General features: G+C 33.6%; 1 protein-coding gene across 3 annotated transcripts; it reads left to right on the plus strand.

Annotated features, from left to right (window-relative positions):
• Positions 1 to 1,954: 1,954 nt before the first annotated feature.
• Positions 1,955 to 10,821, plus strand: LOC131595118 (adagio protein 1-like). 3 transcript variants are annotated; one of them, XR_009281713.1, is made up of 4 exons: positions 1,955 to 2,510; positions 6,479 to 6,535; positions 8,490 to 10,177; positions 10,636 to 10,821. XR_009281713.1 is itself a non-coding variant. In XM_058867390.1 (3 exons), the coding sequence occupies exons 1-3, from the start codon at positions 2,281 to 2,283 to the stop codon at positions 10,096 to 10,098; spliced, it is 1,896 nt and encodes a 631-aa protein (XP_058723373.1). In that variant the 5' UTR covers positions 1,955 to 2,280; the 3' UTR covers positions 10,099 to 10,821. The 3 variants fall into 3 exon arrangements, 2 of the variants coding, with proteins under 2 accessions (XP_058723373.1, XP_058723374.1); XM_058867390.1 differs by having other exon boundaries at positions 8,490 to 10,821; XM_058867391.1 differs by lacking the exon at positions 6,479 to 6,535 and having other exon boundaries at positions 1,957 to 2,510; positions 8,490 to 10,821.
• Positions 10,822 to 20,898: the final 10,077 nt, after the last annotated feature.

Consider the following 20,898-nt stretch of genomic DNA (forward strand, 5'->3'; position numbering starts at 1 on the left):
TTCTTCCCAATTCCAATTGTTTTATGAAAATAATAATAAAATTAGTAAAAAGGATTACTATATCACACCCCCTTCTTTTACTATTTCCTCACATGGTCCAATTGCCATAAACCATTATTTTTCTATTATTTTCACAAAATTCTTAATAATTCTAATTATTAATTCAATATTCCAAATTAAATTAATATTAAAATTATACGGGTGTTACAATAAACATATAGGCAAATCAATCATGCTTCCTTTTCCTCCATCTCTGTCCAATCTATATCCTCAATGTCGTTTGGTTTTGTCTCACGTATCATCTTATGTAAATTTTGTTGAGTTAATAGATCCTTATTCCTCCTTTTCCATAATCTAAAACTACTCGTCCCGTCAAACCTCGTTACTTCGAATTTCGCACCAAAGTTAACCAAGCTCTTATATACCAATTGTGAGAACAACAACCAATATAAAAGGTTAAAGATAAACAAAAGTAAGAGACAATGATGCCTACCTCCGCAACCAGCTATAGAGCAACTAGTTCTCTTTATTCATGTTTTATGAATTATGATTCCAGTGTTACAAGTCACATATATCTATGTAGGGCTTAATTTACTTAAACTATAACCCCATTTACCCATAAGAAACAGTTATCTCTACCCATAATAATTTCCACAGTATGAATTTTATTAAATAATATCCATAGTAATCTCCAAAATACAAGACATACTTAACATCTTGCTTCATCATTTTTGTCTTGATCACTATATTGAAGTCATAACGATTATTGCTACATTTAATACTTGACATGTCCATTTTATTGATGTGTCGCGTTAAGATTGTTGATTATCAATTTTAAAATTGTTTAAATTTAAAATGAAGAGATTAACTATTTTAATTACATATAATAAAAATATTAAGACCGTAATTAAATGTAATTAGATCTAAAATAATAAAAAATATAATATTAAATATTTAATAAAATAAAAATAAACAATCACCACAAATATAAAATGTAAAAATAACTTTAGAAACAATATTACAAAAAGAAAATAATTAAAGTAAATTTTTTTAAAACAAATTAAAAAAGATTAAATATGTTTTTGGTGCTTATAAATATCTCAAATTTTATTTAAAAAATAATATATTTTAGTCTTTAAATCTTTTTATGTATACAGTTTTAGTTGATGCTATTTTTAAAAAATTTGAAAACTATTTAATTATATTTTAATTTTAAAATTTTTGAAAATATTTATTTATCAAATTTTAGAATTTTTTAAAATAAAAAAAATTAAATATAAATTTTTAAATTTCAAAAGATAAAAGATAGGATAATAGTAATGAAAATTTAGACTTAAAAATTATTTTTTGAATTTTCTTTTAAATTATATATATATGAATTTAATGGAAATACACCGACAGTGTAAAGCAGTTTTACACTGTTAGTGAAATTCAAACCGTTAACTTTTATAAATATTTGATTTTTTTATTTAAATAACATTTAAAGTATTTATTTTTAAGGGTTGTGATGCACTGACTATGTAAAAAAATTTATACTGACAGTGCACTACCTTTAAGCTATATATATTTTAGTTTAACAATAGATAATAAAAGGATTTAGTGAAAATACACCGATAGTGTAAAGCAGTTTTGTGAAATCGAAATCGTTAAATTTTGTAAAAATTTAATTTTTCTTTAAATTAAATATAAAGTATTTAATTTTAAGAGTTATGCACTGATCGTGTAAAAAAATTTACACTGACAGTGCACTACCTTTAAACTCATAATAAAATTACCTTCATTTTATAGATCAAAACATACTTTTCTTTATTTTTATAAAGACCAACAATAAAATTTGATATTTATAAGAATGCTTTAAAATAATTTAACCAAAAATATATCTTAATCTTAATAACAACAACAACTGTAGAGAATGTCGAGATATTTGTAAGCAAAGAAAGGCGGTGATTACCCACTGTCTTCGCAATACTGAAGCCCACATATTATTAACCAAACACCATCCCCATTTTCCATTTCCCATTTCCCCTCACCCTCTCTCTTAACCCCCTTTCTCATTCTCACCTATATTCCTCGCCACACGTTTATTTTTCTTCTTAATCCCCTTCTCCACTCACACCTCAACTACTAACCCTTACTCCACCACCCCAATTCTCATTCTCCATTCCGATTATCCCAAACGCACCGTTTCGTTCTTCATTTTTCACCTTTCTTTCCCATGGCCTGAACCTGAACCTGAACAATACAAATTCAGTTTCGAGTTGAGAGAGAGAGAGAAATTCAATGGAGTGGGATAGTAATTCTGATCTTAGCGGTGATGAAGACGACGCCGTTTCGTCGTCGTTCCTTTTAAACGATGACGTTGGACCGCTTCCGTTTCCGGTTCTGCAAACGGCGCCGTGCGGGTTTGTTGTCACCGACGCGATCGATCCGGATCATCCTATTATATATGTCAACGCTGTTTTTGAGATGCTTACTGGTTATCGAGCTGAAGAAGTTCTCGGTCGTAACTGGTACGCTTTTTTTTTTGTTATTTATTAATCTATTCAATTTTAGAATTTTTTTGCCATCTTAGTGGTGTTGTTTAGGTTTAGCCATGTGAGTTTGGTTTTTAGGTTTTTTTAGCTATGATTGATTGAAACCCTAGTTTTTTCCCTTTTTCTGTGGTGGAAATTGTTGGAATTTTAGAAATGGTTTGATTTGTTTAAGTGTTGCTATTAGTATTTTGATTCCGTGGTTAGGTACTGTAATAATCTGAAAAAATGGAAGTGAATGAAAGTAAACACATGGGTTGGTGTCGGAAACCGGACATGCTAGCGTCAGTGTTACTTAATAAAAACTGGAAATTTTGTTGTGTGTTTTTATGTGTAATATTTTGTGATAATAGATAGATGAGAGTGAATTTTAAGTTCTAGATAGATTAGTGGGAATTCTAAATTCTGTTTTGCGTTGGTTATGGTTTGTGGTAGTTTTTGGATGTGTTATCTACAAGTGAGTGCTGGGTATTGAGAGGAAATATGGTTATGCTAATTTATTCATATTCTTACTTGACTTTTGTGTGTGTGATTATTTTGGAAAACTGAAATGGACTGTTGAAATGTCAGTTGCTTTTGTGAAATGTTATTATACGAGGCTTGTTTGGTGCTATGGTTAATCGATAGTATATATATTTTGTGTTGGGAGTAATATGGCAAGAAGTAATAAGTTTGAGATGTTGACAATCTTTTGGAAGTTGAAACCATGGGGGCAGATATGCAACATGGTGATTGATATGCTCAAGCAATAGATTATTAAAATTCTAGGACTAGTCTTAAATTAAATGAGAAGTATCACATGCTTCAGTAGTATATTATAGAAGTTGTTAGAAGTTCTCCATGTAGGAGCACTGTCATCGGAGAAGGAATAAAATTGAGTTCAATAGTTTGATGGACTAGAGATGATTTCTTCAATGTCTCCAGTAGATTTATAACTCAATAACTTGACGATATATACTTCTAGAAATGTATGCATAAACCCGTTCCCTCATAGGAATTAAATAAACCTATTCTACAAAAAGTCCTTGGAATTTGAAGAGACTCAAAGAGTACACTTAGAAAACCCAACAACCTATGAAAACTCAGCGTTCTTCCTAACCTCACCCCAAAATCGTTGTTTAGATCCCACATCTAATTTGTTATATGACCAGAATATTTCTTGCAAGAGCCTGAGCAATCCTTATTCTTTGAGATAGCTTTTTGAATTGAATCAGGCCCAAACTCTATATGATATCAAAACCTTACTAAATCTGATAGCAGGTTACCTGTAAATGTCTAGCGTTACAAACTTCACACTCTAGATATCTTGTTCTGGCCATGATGAACACGTGTTAAGATCGTAGACTGACTACGTATATCCTAATTACTTCTAACTGAAGACTTGAGCAATCATCAACCATTGTCTTTGGTGTCGGTCAAGTTTGGTCAAGATTCCAATGTTGATAGACCAACATGTTACTCCAAACTCCGTCACAAATTGTGAATTATCAAATCTTCACTGTAAACATAATGAAACCACTCTTCAACTAATCATCCAATCCCACAACCAACTCTGCAATTTTATAAATGTTTCACAGACACAAATTTTGACAAGGTTGAATTTCTTTACTATTATTTTCTCTCAATTTCGTTTAGAAATAAATCTATTTAATGTGTATTTTATAGAAATTCCGGTACAATATTAGTTTTTTAACATTCAAATAACACTCCTTGTATTATTTTTATTTTGAAATCTTAAATACTTCTTATTTCTCTAAAAAAATTCAAGTTGAATAACACAAAACCAATACAATTAATAAAATTGTAAGAATAAAATATAACAATAATATTTCTTTCTTTACAAAAATTAATAAAAATATAAGGATAATAAAACCTGAAAAGAAAAAAATGTATTCAATATTATTTATGGTTTTATTTGGGATTTTGACACGTTTGCATTCATAAAGCAATATGGTGAATCAACATTCTTTTGCATTTGAAGTTGTATAATATTACAAATATGTCATTAATAAAATGACAATATCTCAATCCACCCCTTGATACTCCTAGGCACCTAGTGAAATTTCATTTATGCCCTCCGCTTCCAGAGATACACATCAGGAAGCGCTTTTTTTAACCCAAATTTGGGTTTTTCGAGAGCTACATCTACGAAATTAGTTTAAACTGGTAAACGTTGGGAAAAACTTCAAAATAATTCAGTTAAGAGAAGGTTCCGTAGATGCACCTACGGAACAAATCAACGTTGAGTAAAATAAAAGTGCTTCTAGAGATACACCTCCGAAAACAGGGGTATTTTTGGAAACACACATGGTGCGTAAGAACCCCTAAGGGGTGGAATAAGAGATTCTCAATAAAAAATTGTACCACTTTTCCTTGTTATTTTCTCTTCATAATTTCTATAAGTAAAAATTAAAATCTTAAAATTTATTTTGGTGTTTTAGTTTTCAGGACTTAAAAATAGAATATAATTTTTAAAAATAGTTTTGTGATACTATTAAGTAACCAAACGAATTTTATTATTTTTAAATTTTAAAAACTAAAAAACAGTTTTTAAAAATTATATCAAATAAGCTTTTAGTCATTCTCAATCTCACAGTGATTCCTCTTGGCCCTTACTAACAGAAACTATTAACAGGACCAAAATTTGCGAGAACACCTAATCCATTCCATACAGAATGGCGATCACTGCTGATTATCATCTGTCTGTCGGTTAGTCTTCTGCTGTTCATCCATCTTGGACACCCTACATGACTACATGTGCCTTCCCTTGTAATCACTATTCCACAATCCATGCTAGCCACTGGAACTCAGATGAACCAAACTTGGATACTATTTACTTCAAAGCTGAAGTAAGATAGTATTTGGAGTGTAAGTTTAACAATAAGAGAAGCTTTTCTAATTTAGTGGTGAAAGTTGGAGATCATATCATATCCAAAGCTGCGTAGTTTAAATATCTTAGGTCCATTGTACAAAATACCGGAGAGATAGAAGGAGTCGTAAACCACCGGATTCTGTTTGGATGGTTGAAATGAAGGAGGATCTCATGTGCTTTATGTGACAAAAGTACTGCTCAAACTAAGGGGAAAATTTTATTGGATAATTGTGAGACTGAGTGTTATATGAGACAAAATGTTGTGCGGTAAAGAACCATCACGAGAAAAGTTGTTACGAAGTGTTTTTTATTACCCTATATGACTAATAAATTTGATCATTGAAAATTAAAAAAATGAATTAAATGAGGTGTTTTTTAAGAGATACTATCATTAAAGTATGCAAGAAGTTGTTAAAATTTGTCTATATGTTCATTTCTAAAACTAAGTTAATTTTGTTTATATTTCTTTCTGGAGAAAGGAGCACCTGTTATATCTGTTAAAAGTTATTGTTATATTAATTTTTTTGGACAAGATTTCTCGTGTCTGTTGAGTGCGATAAATGTTTTGTTGGATAATTGTTGTGACTTCACTAATGAGAATTTTCATGCCTTAATAGTTGTGTTTAAATTTGTCAATAGCTTCTTTGTCATTTAGAGTCATACTTGTCAATGGCATCATATTTTTTAGGCTGTCTCATGATGGAGTCGCCACTGTCATGTCCACTGTAGTGCTGGAAACTGGGATAAATCCCACCAGTTGTGAAAGGACTTCCTAGCACCCCCAAAACCTTTTCGCTCATAATCAAAACAACGATACATTTTTGTGGAGAATACTCGTACTCAATTCCTCTTTTATTCATAAAAAGGGGGTCGAAAGAATTGATGCTGATGTTTATTGTCTCTCACGTGGTTTGTATGAAAACCACGGTTAACTTTCTACATATGATTTGCTCTCATCATTTTGGCCAAGCTTGGTGTTTTCTGTTCAAATCCTGTATTTCTGGATAGGCTATCTGATTTGCTTTACACACTCCTTTCCGAGTTTTCAATCACATCCTTTGTTCTTAATGTGCAGGTCTCTGACCATCTGTATCCACTGTTACTTTTTTTGTTCTCCTGAATTATTTTGCAGGTTTTCATTCAAATCCTGTTCTTCATCTTTTGTTTTTTTTTTTTATTTTATTTTTTATTTTTTATTTTTATGTTTTCTTTAGTTACTCTACTTTCTCGCGTGATGCAGAAGAATGGCTGGCCACCATGTTTAGCAACACAGATATTAATGTTAACTCAATAATTTATTATCAAATTTATCTTAACCTGTTGATATATCGTGTTTGTTAGTATTCCTCCACCTCTTTAACTAACTATTGGACTATTTTCTATCTAGTGGTTCTCATTATTGTTTAACGGTTTTCTCTAAACATTGCTAACTCACTTAATATGGACAATATCATTTTTTTCTAGTGAGTATTACCCCAATTTTTTTTCTTCTAATTATTGTATTCCTTATCATATGTTGCTTGTATAATCATTCATCCAATATATATTTTCATCTTAGACACTATGCTTACTTGTTATTCTTTATTGCTCAATATTTGGTTCCGTATAGCACTGCAGATCTTATTGGTGTAGTAAAAAAACCTTTGAGCTAGAGAAGTACAATGCTATCAAAAATCACACTCAAAGCATTTCTCAATTTCTTTCATCTTGGTATTATAGTTGTGTAAAAATGTTTTACGAGCTATAGAGGTACATACATCCTATCATAGACCGCACCTAGAACATTCCTCCATTTCATCCACTTGTTTGGATATATATAGCAATGACTAAAACTTTAGGAAAGAGAAACCATTTTGATTTCCACAGCAGTTGTGATCCCATTGTGAATAATGTATTTGATTGCTTTGATTTTCTAGAGAGCCTCACCGACATGACCATACTCACTCATACCCGCTAGACGTCCTAATGACATGCATTTGGATGTCTTCCTAGGAATTATTTTTCTTCTTGTGAAAGTATTTTTTGAACTAAGCTTTCCAAATCTTCCCATAATTTTGCCTTCTGTTGTTCTTCCAGTTGCAGCGCTACTTATTGACATATATCTCATGCACCCTAATAATATTTGATGTTTTCTTTCTTTATTGATCGACAATAAGCTTAAGAGTCTTTTAGGAGTACAACTTTCTTTTTCTATTATGTATTGCAAGTTGTAAGAAGAACGACCTCAGTTTATTTTTTGCTATTTTGCCAACCTAGAACTAATGTTTACCATCCAAGTTTCAAAATTAGTATTACTGATTTGATATATATTTACCTATCCCTCTTTACTTCAATGTCAAGATTTTCCTTTTTTTACTACACCTCACAATTAATACAACAGTTCTCGTGCTTATGCAAAATGGCCTACTACCAGTATCATTACAGTACAATGCTATTATTATGACGAATACCTGGAAAAGTGATTACAAGTTTTTATTTCTGAATTTTTTATAATGATGCGATTCGGGGCTAGGCTGTTGTATCATACTATAATATTGATAAGTAAGAAGATAATTAGTGGTTATTTTTGTGAAGTGTGAATTTTTCTTTTTTTCGTATTGTATCTATTATCTCGTCTTTTGCTAAAGATTGAAAAGTAAAACTTGAATTTCAAAGCTAAGAAATGCAGATTGTTTCTTGACAGTAATTTATCTGTAAAGTCATTTTCTCCCTAATATTTCTTCTACAATTTTTGTTTGTTTGTGTGCACATAAAGATGCAAAAAGTTACATGCTTCTGTTGCTGGGGTCTTAAAACCAAATTTACTTTATTAACTCGGGGCTTATAGTTATTTGGGACTGGGGTGCATTAGAAGTTTATGCGGACAGAAGTCTATGTTATATTTTTGAAGTAATTGTTCTTCAGGCAATTGAATGAATAATCTTTGTTCTGCATCAAGGAATAATAAGAAAAGAAGGAAAAATAACACTATTTGGAAAAATGAAAATCATATGTTGTCCCTTTGTAACATTTTATACTTGATTGAGTCTATTGTTTGATTTTTATCCGATTTGGGTTTATTCTAATCAGTTACCATCATTTTGCAGCCGTTTCTTGCAGTGTCGAGGTCCATTCGCTAAGAGAAGGCATCCATTGGTGGACTCATCAGTAATTTCAGAAATTAGAAAATGCATTGACGAAGGGGTAGAGTTTCAAGGTGAGTTGCTGAACTTCAGGAAAGATGGATCTCCACTTATGAACAGACTCCGTCTGACACCTATATTTGGAGAAGATGATGAAATAACCCATGTCATTGGAATTCAGTTATTCACAGAGGCAAACATTGATCTTGGTCCTGTTCTCGGTTCTACAATTAAGGAATCTGTTAAATCATCTGGTCGGTTTCAGTCTGTGTTATCCTCACTGCAACCTCTTCCAGTGGGGGACCGGAATGTGACCCGTGGAATTTGTGGGTTATTTCAATTAAGTGACGAGGTACTGTCTCTCAAAATACTTGCTCGCTTAACTCCAAGAGATATTGCATCAGTTAGTTCTGTTTGTACGCGATTATATGAAGTAACAAGAAACGAAGACCTTTGGAGGATGGTATGCCAAAATGCATGGGGTAGTGAAACTACCCGTGTTTTGGAGACTGTTCCTGGTGCAAGGAGGCTTGGATGGGGTCGACTAGCAAGGGAACTGACCACTCTTGAAGCAGCAGCATGGAGGAAACTGACTGTTGGAGGTGGTGTTGAACCGTCACGCTGCAATTTTAGTGCTTGTGCAGTTGGGAATAGAGTTGTTCTATTTGGTGGTGAAGGTGTTAATATGCAACCCATGAATGACACCTTTGTATTGGATCTCAATTCTAATAATCCCGAATGGCAACATGTCCAGGTTAGCTCTCCTCCCCCCGGTCGGTGGGGCCATACACTTTCTTGTGTTAATGGTTCTCGTTTAGTTGTATTTGGAGGCTGTGGAACACAGGGTTTGCTTAATGATGTGTTTGTTCTGGACTTGGATGCAACCCCTCCAACTTGGCGTGAAATTTCGGGATTAGCACCTCCACTTCCAAGATCATGGCATAGCTCTTGTACTCTTGATGGTACTAAGTTGATAGTTTCTGGTGGCTGTGCTGATTCTGGAGTACTTTTGAGTGATACTTTTCTCCTTGATATGTCAATGGAAAACCCTATCTGGAGGGAGATACCAGTGACATGGACACCACCTTCGCGTCTGGGCCATACACTATCTGTTTATGGTGGTAGGAAAATTCTGATGTTTGGGGGTCTGGCCAAGAGTGGTCCCCTGCGTTTCCGGTCAAGCGATGTGTTTACTATGGATTTAAGCGAGGATGAACCATGTTGGAGATGTGTAACGGGGAGTGGAATGCCTGGTGCTGGCAATCCTGGAGGCATAGCTCCTCCTCCTAGACTTGATCACGTGGCTGTTAGCCTTCCAGGTGGTAGAATTTTGATTTTTGGGGGTTCTGTTGCAGGCCTTCATTCTGCCTCCCAGCTTTACATACTTGATCCAACCGATGAGAAGCCTACATGGAGAATCTTAAATGTACCTGGGCGCCCTCCAAGATTTGCTTGGGGACATAGTACATGTGTTGTTGGGGGGACAAGAGCTATTGTTCTGGGTGGTCAAACCGGGGATGAATGGATGCTAAGTGAACTGCATGAACTTTCCCTGGCAAATTCTGTCATCTAGATCCTGCGGATAAAAATTATGTGCTGTAATGACGGGAACACATGTTTTAAAATCATTTTGAGCAGAATTGGCGGCAAAGGTATGTGTTGATCACTGACATTCTTGACAAACATTGCTCTGGTCAGAACATTTGTGTATTAAGTTGTTTTGACAGTGGATTTTATGGTATGATTGGTTCTGGCTGGAGAAGAACTTTTTCAATGAGTGACACAATACCATGTTTGGTGTTTTTTGAGGTTGTGTGAAACTTTGCCCTTCTGTATGCACAATGAATTGTTCTTCCTGAATAGATTAATAGTGTCTGATAACAAGTAGGGAATATAGTAGGAGGATAGTTTTCCTCACGTGTGTCCTTTTCTAATTGTGTAATTTGAACCATGGCAAAGGACTGAAAAAAATGCATGTTCATACATAGTAATGTATTAGGTCTGTTGTATTTGTATGTATGGAAGTCTTTACTTCTATTTTGTGCTTTTGAACACGAGTCAACTGACATGGTCATAAATTGGGTGTACTGATTTGCCCCATTACAAACAGGTGTACAAGGTAGAGGACGGTGCGGTTTGTACATATTTCCCTTAAATAATGTAATACATGACATGGAGTATGTCAAAATCTGCATTGTTCATTATTACTGGTTATCTTGTGTAATGCTGTTGTTTAGTTTATGTCACTGCTGTAATTTGCTTGTGTGGCCATGATAAGTCAATGTATTTTAGATTATATATATTGTGTCATGATGCTGTGTGGGTTTATGACATTCTTTTGGATTGTGTTTGGTTTAAAATTCAAGAGGATTTGAAATTATCCGAAATAATTGATACCATTTTTTAAAATATGTTTGAATTATTTAAAAAAAACTATTTAGACAAAATAATGAAGGTCATATAATTTATTGAATTTTTGTTTTATATTTCTTTTATTTTTTTATATAACCAGTTTAAATAAATTAGTTTTTTTCTTATAATATTTTATTTTTGGTTATACAAATTTATTTTAATTTGATTAATTTTTTTGGAATTAAAAGCACAATTACAAAAACAAAAATATTTGAATAATAGAAATATAGTAAAATTAAAATTTCTATCATAGATAGAAGTGTATAAGCACAAATATAAATCATATCTAAAATTACTCAAGATTGAGATAGTAATAAAAAAAACATAAGTAATGTTAATAAATTGAATTTGAATATATACTTTATTTTTATAATTCTAATAAAAATTAATGTAAAATAGTATTATTTTTTTTTATTGTTTTAGTAATTTGTTCAAGATTTTTAATTTATTTTTGTATTGCTTTATATATAGCTTGTGATAGTGTTTAAAGTAATATGTTAATCGTAATGTGAAAAAAAAAATTAGAAGTTTGATTAATTTAAAACGGACTAAAATGTTTATCAAATAAGGAAAATGTATACTTTAACATATTGATCCACTCCATATTTTCTTAAGAACCCTTCAAAATTTTCATACTAGTCACATATCCTAAACCATCAAACGTCTCTAATCTAAAAGCATTATTCTGGAGCGTGTTGTATTTTTCTAAACTCGTCTTTTTTCTTTTTATTTATTCAAGTAGGCCCGGCCCATAGGCTAGGCAAGTGAGGTCTTTGCTTAGGGCCTCAAACTATATTTTTTAACTTACGTTGCTGCTCCGTTAATTACTACACTTATATCATTAGTAAGTTGCAAATAAGAGGCTAAAGAGCCACTTTGATATGTACATTACACCTCAACACTTGCACAAGCTTTTTAATGCAATAATATTACTCATTAATAGTACTAATTTATCTCTCTCAAAATCAATCAATCTATAATATAAGAAAATTTACTGTTCTGTATATCACCAAAATACCATTTGATTATCTTAGTTTAAACTAATATTTTTGGGGCAAAAAATGTCTTTTGGTTTTTAATAAATAATACCCTTTTCTTGTTTAGCTGTATGTTATTATCTCAATTTTAACAAAAAAATTTCTTATTCACTTCTCATTTTCTTTCGTTTTTCTCTCTCTGCTCCTTCAAAACCCAAATCCTCTCTCTTCATGTTCAAAACCCTAACCCCACAACCCAACCACCTCATCTCCCTTTCACCCTCTCTCTGCTATTCGGGTAAGATTTCTTCAGTTTCAGTTACGTTTTTGTTCTCCGTTTTTGTTTGAGATGAGGTTTTGGTTAGTTTTTTTGTTTTTGTTTCAGATTAAAGCTTTGTTGTTTCAGATTTGTGGTTTCAGTTCCTCTACTCTACTATACTGAAATAAATGTTGATGGTTTTGTTTTATTTTTTGCAGGAGAGGTTGATGAACTGAGGCTAAAGCAGAGAATAATAGATGACAAGAGGAGACAAGCATTGAGTAAGCTATTGGATATCAAAGGTTGTGTTAATTATGTTTAATTACTTTAACAATGCGGTTGATGTTGAGAGATGTGTTAATGGGACAAAAAAACTAGGGGATGTTCTTAGGAGTAGAGCTATGAATGATTTCAAGTTTAAGAATTGTTTAGGGGTTAAAGATTTCAAGGTTTATTGGACCTGCTTTGCTGAATGATCAAACAGATTATCTTGCAATAGCTGATTTTTGTAGAAGGACTGTTAGTACTATATGCCATTATCATGGTGGCTGTGTTGTTGATTCCCATCCTATGCTAAATAAATATACAGGAATTGCAATTAGTTTGTATCTCTACTAATTATTTATTATTCATGAATATAATTTGCATCGGTCTTATTGCCTCTAATATTGTTTGTGTTTAAATACAGTGCTCTGGGGAGCAAGCCGACTACACCTAGAATTGCTTCAAATCCTCTTCCTCCACCTGCTGCTGCGCCTTTTCCAGGTCTGTCCGCAACTTATTTTCTGAACAACGAGAGACAGATAGCAATGTAGTGAAGGAAGACGTTAAACACAATGAGATGAATGACAATGTGGATGAGGTGAATGACGATATTAAATTGAAATGTTTGACAATGGTTTTAGCCGAAGGCAAGCATTTGTTACCATGAGATGCTAGAGAAGTGGTATGTATGTTCCACCAATCTGGAGGTTGAAACGTGATGACATGAGATCAAGAAAATGTGAGTTCATGTTTAAATTGCACGGATACTGTAAAGCGGATCATACATGGAAATCAATGTGATTTCTGATGTACATAATCACACATTGCAATCCAAGCTAGCTGCCTTTAATCGGGCGAGAAGGAAATTGTTTTCGACATGTCTTTAATTAGCGTGACGCCTAAAAAATTGAAATTTAATGACACTAAATAAAAAACTGTAGATGTCCATTCATGTTGTATTGGTACTATCTGCCTTCACATGCTTGGAAACTTATTATGGTCTATGGTGTATACAACCTTGACTTTGATCGCAAGTTAGTAAATCGTCATAATATTGGTTGTTTACATGCTGAAAAGAAGAAAAATATTGTTGAAATGACAATGAACATGACTTTACTAAAAAAATACTCATGACTTTAAAAATAAAGATGCCTAACGGTGTAACAAATATTAAGTAAATTTATCATCTATAAGGGATCCAAGTGCATAAATGCAACAATTATTAAAAGAATTGAATGAACATAATTATGTCTCTAGGTATAAAATGTCTAGCGATGAAAAATTCGTTCAATATATTTTAGGTGCATCTAGAATCTATGAAGTTCTTTACCATTTTCACCGTATTACTAATAGATTCAACGTACAAGACCAATAAATACAAACTACTTTTGTTTGAATTTTCCGGTGTTACTCTTTAAGGATATGACATATTTTTTTTGGGTTTGTTTTGGTGGAATGTGAAAGAGAGGATAACATTACTTTGGGTCAAGAAATATGCTCCAATTTGTTGAAAGATTTAGATAACATATCACAAGTGACTCTCACTGATTGTGACATTTCATTGATGAAGTCGATTGTAAAAATTTTCTGCTTCAATTGTTATACTATGTGGGTATCACATATTGTCATACCCTAATTTTTGCCCCCCCCTGAGATGACATATCTTCAGGATTTTCATCAAGTCAAAGCAAGTACCCAGAGCAGTCTGGCATTCAAACAAGGGTGTTCAAAGACAAGAAAACTTAGGCAAAGGATCAATCAATAGAAGGATTAGTCTCTAATACAATCATAAGACTCAAGAGCTTCATTATTTCACCTATGATTGATTAGACACCCAGTCATCTGAGTACAGGTTTACTCAGGTCACCAGACTAGGGTTTTTTTAGCCTATCAAGGACTAAAATCAGGGATCACCTTTGGAAAACCCTAAAAAGCCCCAGGGGATCATTCAAAGACATCAATCATCTTCAAATAACTCATATGACAAGATCCACTGGACATTACACCTCAATTCAAAGTCTACAGTCATTATTTTCATATGGTCGACAATTAGGGTTTTTGACCTAATTCACCAAGATAGTTGACTTTTAATCAGGGCATGGATTCAAGACTCAAGACATGATTCAAGAACCTCTACTACCTCAATATAATCCATTTACATCACTCATTTAAGGAGAAGATCTTGATTCTACACAAAACCAAATTCTCACTTTATCAGGAAAAAGTCAACTGTATGAGTTCACCTTTGACTTTTGAGATTTTTGGTCAAACCATGACTTTCAAGGATCAATATCATCAATATATGGACATTAAAGTCATTTGACCAAAGAAATTCAAAAAGAATCTTCAAGGAGCAAAAAGTCGGGAATTAGGGTTTTTGAAGGCATGATGAGAACTCAAAATTTCACCTACACAACTCAAAAAACTTCCAACATGAAAGTTGTAGATCTTGCAAAATAAAATAACGTCTTACAATGCAACTTTTTTCAAAAGATCAATCATTTAAGAGTTTTGGAAATTTTGAAGTTTTAGGTCATAAACACTTAGAAAATTTTCTAAGTGTTTTAACCTAGTTTTCTTCTAACTTTGGCCTCATTTTTAACAAATTTGCCAAAGGATTCTGAAGAAACTCCAAACTAATGATTTGAAGTAGATGTTTAGGGCTTTCCAAATTGTGTTCAACCTTCTCCAAATTCATTTTGAGCTAAGAGTTATGCTTGTTCAAAGTTGGCCTCATGAAGTGAAATTATAGGTCATGTACAATTTGAAACTTTGCAATTTTGTGCAAATGACCTCTCTTATGGATGCCACACGACCCATACCACATCTGAAAACATGCCATGCATTCATTTTTACCATGACATGAGAATTGAAGAAGATTCTAAAAACAAGAACATGTGATTATGTAATGATTACATTTGTGAATTTATGGCAAATTGATGAATCACCCAAGGAATATTCTCACCAACCAATTAGAGCTCATTTCTGTCTCAGAATTGTCCTCTAAGATCAAGCAAAATCGAGGGCTAGGGGATTGATCAAATGGAATCAAAATTCTCATCATTGCATAAGAGATATTTGCAAATTTTCTTCTTGGCTAAGAAACCAAAGTGACTTCATTAAGCAAGCTTACTATCTCCAATTGTTCAGCATCAATTGCCTATAAATAGAGGCTTCTTTCTCATTCAGAAAACACACCAAAGCAACCATATTCCTTGCTTTCTCTTTCTCTTTTCATGCTTATTGTTTTTCAAAGTTCTTTGGCAAGAAGAATCATTTTCTTCAAACCAGAGCTCATCTTTGGAAAGTAAGCATTCTAACATCTCAAGGGAGATCATTTGAGGTGATCCAAGCACCTGGATCACTTCTGTAAGTGGAGGAACGCCATTGTTGCTCTCACTTTGGAGCTGTTGCAGTTGGAGGTCCATAGAGCAATTCAGAAGGTTTCCAACAAAGCCAAGCATCCAGGCACGTTCCATAGGAGGTAGTGAAGCTGTTCAGATGGCTGCAGCTCATCTGTAACTCAAGAATCATCACTCTCCATGTTCACTTGAAGCTCAAATCGAGGGAGGTCCATAGAACAATTCAGGAGGATTGAGGTTACAATAAACATTCAGTTAGCATCACTGAGTCCCAAGGAAGCTTTTGGGATCATTCATACAAGCCCAGTTGCTCTCTATCATCCTCACGACCTCCATTTTCAGAGGTAAGTTTCTGAACTCCACCTCTTTAATTTAAGCACTCTTTATGATATAGCTCGATTTTATCTTGTTCAGCATCATCAGAGGATTGAAAACCCTCTATCATCATTCATTTATCTTTCAGTATAGTCATTTAATTTGATTTTCAAATTTTAGGGTTCTTCACGTTTTTTAGTAAATTAGTTAGATGTAGTTAATATAAATTTATGTTAGTTACATATTCAGAATCGTGAGTGAATTTAGAACAAGTTTCATGTTTACATCGTTGCAAATGGTTGAGAGTTGGGAGAGTTCAGATTTTCAAAAATTCAAAGCTAGAGGTTGAAGATAACAATGGTGGTGGCGCGCAAATTTCAAATTCAGGGTTAAGTTTATTTTATCTTGATTGATACCTGTTTCATTAACGACTAAATCGTTATAGCCCAGTGGTAAGGAGTGTTTGTGTGTTGCGCGTGCCCAAGGTCTGGGGTTCGAATCCCCCTCGCCCCAGACCTTTTGATTTTATTTTCTTTTTTGCTTCTATACACTTGAATAACACATAAGTTGCAAAGGAGTCAGTCTACTATCACCATACGCGCGCTGGCCCAGTGGTGTTGGTTTTGGGTGTGTGACCTAAAGGGCGTGTGTTCAAACCTTGGAGGAGACAAAATCATTTTTTTACCACTAATTTCCTTCATTTTTTTTTCTCACAACTTCACACCAATAATTCACCTATCAAATTAAATCATTTTCACTCCATTTTTCACACACTTGTTATTTAACATACTTATTTTATGAATAATCAAAAAATCATAAAAAATATTATTTATTTCATGTATTTTAATTAGGGTTAAAATAGTATGTTTTAAATGTTTTTCTTAAAAACTTTAAAATATATATTTTTATCTTGTTACCTTTGTGAATAATTTTATGATAAAACCCTAATTGTTTAGGTCTTAATTAGGCATAGATCTTTATCTTTACCTTAATTAAGTTGACTTTTGTCAATTTTCAAAGCTGTTATCAGTCTCCGATTAAACGGATGATTAAGGTTTTCAAACAACAAAACCTTATATCATTTCAAATCATTTTCAATTTGCTTCTATAGCCAGTACTGTAAAGTACTGGGCCTCTAATAGAGTGTAAGTCCCAAACACCTTCTCTTCTTAGCTTGTTTTCAAAACTGTATTTTCAAAATCTTCTTTCTGTTTTCAAAACATTCTTCTGGTATTTGAAGGGCATTATTCCCGGTGAAACTCTTCAGATACCTATGTGACCTTTGTCCATCTTCACTTCTTCTGTTTTCAAAACCATTAACTGTTTATTATATATATTCAACTGTTATCCACCAATTACTGTTGAAGCTCTGTATATACTTCTTCAAAGGCCTCCACTCCATCCAGGTTAGGCTTTACAAGCTTTCAATTTACAGTCTTTATTTAAATTACTGTCAAATATAAACTGTGCATATATATTAGTTTAGAACTACGTTTGAGTATAAACCCTAGGACAGTTAAACTATATATATATTATAGGAATATGACCTAGGATTGAGAATGTCTTCCCGGTGAAGGCTCTTTCCTAATTAGAGATCTGTAGTTCAAACCCCCAAGATGAATTATTCCCGGTGAAACATCTTGGCAAAAACCTTAGAATCCAAAAAAATAGGACACATCCACCCAAAGAGGAATTATTCCCGGTGAAACCTCTTACCCATTTGCTTAAAGCCAAAATAAGTTCAAAACTACATAGCTTTCTCTTGTGCTATAACAAGGACCCTCGATTAGCCTCCTCTTGGGCTTTGTACAAGGACCCACAGGCTTCTTAAAAGCATTTCCAGCTTCCTCTTGAGCTTATATACAAGGACCCATCAGGTTTCTTATAAACATAGGAACAGGTCTTTAGTCACCTTTTAGCCTACCTTGGTGAGTTTCTTCCAATTTAAACCAGACTTTAAACAAGCTAAGTTTGTCTCAATTTCACATTGAGTACATTTTTGGAATGAGAGACATGGACAGTCTCTGTCACCCTTATCTTCATCAATCTTCCTTAGCAGAGTCTAGGATCCTTATTTGCTTATCCTCAGTAAGTGTCAGCCTTCATCTTGGGCTTTAAACAAGAAGTCTCCACTAGATAATCTTTCTGCCAGTCATTTTCAATAAAAACCCCTAGAAAGGGTTAGCCTCCAACATTCAGTCATTTTCAATAAAAACCCCTGGAAAGGGTTAGCCTCCACACATTCAGTCATTTTCAATAAAAATCTCTGGAAAGGGTTAGCCTCCAAATCATTCCTTCATTTTTAATAAAAACCCCCGGAAAGGGTTAGCCTCCAAATCATTCCTTCATTTTCAATAAAAACCCCTGGAAAGGGTTAGCCTCCAACATCATTCTTTCATTTCAACAACATCAGTCTTTCAAAACCAAAGATTCATTCTCTTAGGAGATAATTTCCCCAAAAGAGTTAAAACCCCTGGAAAGGGTCAGCCTCCAGAAAACATGATAAAATCAGTCTTTTAACAGACAAATTCACCAGCTGAGTCAAAATCCCTGTAAAGGGTTAGCTTCCAAAGGAAAAAAACAGTCTTTTAATAAATAAACTCTCCAGTAGAGTCAAAATCAACAAAAAACAGTTAGCGTCAACCTTGGGCTTCATACAAGGCACCAAACAATAAAACTCCCCTGTCAAGAGTCAGCCTCAACCTTGGGCATTGTACAAGGCAGATAATAGAGTCTCCCCAGTGAGTTCCTCATCATTCAGTAGCCACAACCTTGGGCTTTGTACAAGGCAGATTAAACCATATTTCATGAGTCAAAGATTCCTAACACCTAGGATCTTTTCCCCATAGAGTCATCCATACTCAGTTTATTTTAGAGTCAGCCACAACCTTGGGCTTTGTACAAGGCAGAAAATAATGTTTTCCCTAGCTAGAGTCAGCCTCAATTCTGGGCTTTGTACAGAACACCAAATAAAAATCCATCAAATAAACACTCTCCAAATAGAGTCAGCCTCAATTCTGGGCTTTGTACAGAACACAAAAAAACCCTGTAATTAATCCCCAGTGGAGTCATCTCCCAGAGTCAATAATAATTAATAAATCAATCAAAAAGCCTCAAGCTTGGGCCTCATACAAGCCAGCTAAAGTCAAATCTTTTATACAGTAGATAGACATAACTTATCTCTATAGAGAGATATTTTTACTACTCTACCACATTCAAACAAACAAACATTACATTTTAATCAAGTCTCCCATTTAGGATTTTGAAAGGCATGAGCTGGCAGTAAAACCCAGACATGTGGTAACTTTCCCTAATTTGGATGAGCATCTTTCTTTCATTTAAGAGGCATTTGACTGGTATTCTTGCACATACACAAGTAAGGTCCCCCTCTTGAATGAAATGAATTCAGTTATTCTGTCACTCCTTTACAATGTTTGTGGTAGAATAGTACAAATACCTCTCTATAAAGATGACTTCATGTCTCTTTACTATAAACAGAGATTTAATTCAAGCTTCAACCTTGAGCTTCAAGCAAGGCACCCAAAAATAATTAATAATCAATTAGTTCCCCGAACTACATTAAGCTCTGACTTCCATTAGGGATATGTAGGCATGAGGTTCACAAGGAATCTCAGCGAGCTAATAAAATACCAAAAATAGTCAGTCTGTCTGTCTTTCTTTCTTTTATTCAATTCAATTCCTTCTCCTAATACAAAGGAGAAACTTTCCCAATAATCATTAGCAGCACAAACACAAATGACACAGAGAAGGTTCCTGTAGAGTACTACAAATATGTAGGGTGTTTAAACACTTCCCTATGTATAACCGACCTCCCGGACTCCAGAATTTCTAGTCTAGGTGAATCCCCACACTTAGCAAACTCCTAGGGTTTAGTTGAGATCTTTTTTCCCCTTTCCTACTCGTAGGACAAATAAGAAAGTTCGTGTGATATCGTAGGAAGAACTGAAATAAAATTCATCCCACCACGGGCGCATTCTCCTTCCAAATTTCGCGTGAAGGGTCTAGCATGCCGTCCTCCCAAGTGAAACGGGGAGGTAAAAAAAACGACACCACACATATGTAAAAGTTTTCTACTTTAACTATTATACTACGTCGGTATCACATAACTAAAATATAAGAGTAGGATGTAAGTTACTTGTAAAATCCATAAATTTCAAGGTGGAATACGTGAGTGGAAAAATTGTCATAAACAATTATTGGAACCCATGATGGCAAATTAGAAGACTGTAGAATGGTCTCAGTTTCAAAAGATGATAAGATGAATTTGTTTGTTAAACGCTACAACAAGTATATGAAAAGAAATGGTCTAAAACATTCAGATAAAATTTTGGCAAAGTTTAGAATATCCAATCCTTTAAGAAAAAAGGGTGACAACTAGATGGAAGAAAAGCAACCAACATGCTTTGAATGTGGTAAACATTGTCATTACAAAAACGATTGTTCAAGTTTGTCGAAGTATAAAAGCAAGCAAGAGTTATATAAATTCAAAAGAAAAGGCAAGGGATGTAGGGCACAAAATCAACATGTTTACAAATCGATGATGTGTTAGCCTTTTGCTGATATATCAATTTTGTTACATTTTGCCATTTTTTATTCGTTATATTATTATTTTCCTATCGGTTTTCTTTATCTTTGCTGTATGTGATGATAATATCGCACCTAAAATTGCGTATATTTTTTGCGTTTAACTTAGTTGTGTAATTGTGATGATTTATGCATTTTTTATTACTTGGCAAGTAGTAGTGTGATTACATGCTGACGTG

This window comes from Vicia villosa, linkage group LG4 (genome assembly GCF_029867415.1).
Source record: "Vicia villosa cultivar HV-30 ecotype Madison, WI linkage group LG4, Vvil1.0, whole genome shotgun sequence".
NCBI lineage: Eukaryota > Viridiplantae > Streptophyta > Magnoliopsida > Fabales > Fabaceae > Vicia > Vicia villosa.

Excerpts from the sequence above, each read along its gene's own strand:
- LOC131595118 (XM_058867390.1), top strand. The coding sequence starts at position 2,281 with ATGGAGTGGGATAGTAATTCTGATCTTAGCGGTGATGAAGACGACGCC. Across the intron at positions 2,511-6,478 it reads GAAGTTCTCGGTCGTAACTG|GTCTCTGACCATCTGTATCC; the intron begins GTACGCTTTTTT and ends CTTAATGTGCAG. Across the intron at positions 6,536-8,489 it reads TCTCCTGAATTATTTTGCAG|CCGTTTCTTGCAGTGTCGAG; the intron begins GTTTTCATTCAA and ends ATCATTTTGCAG.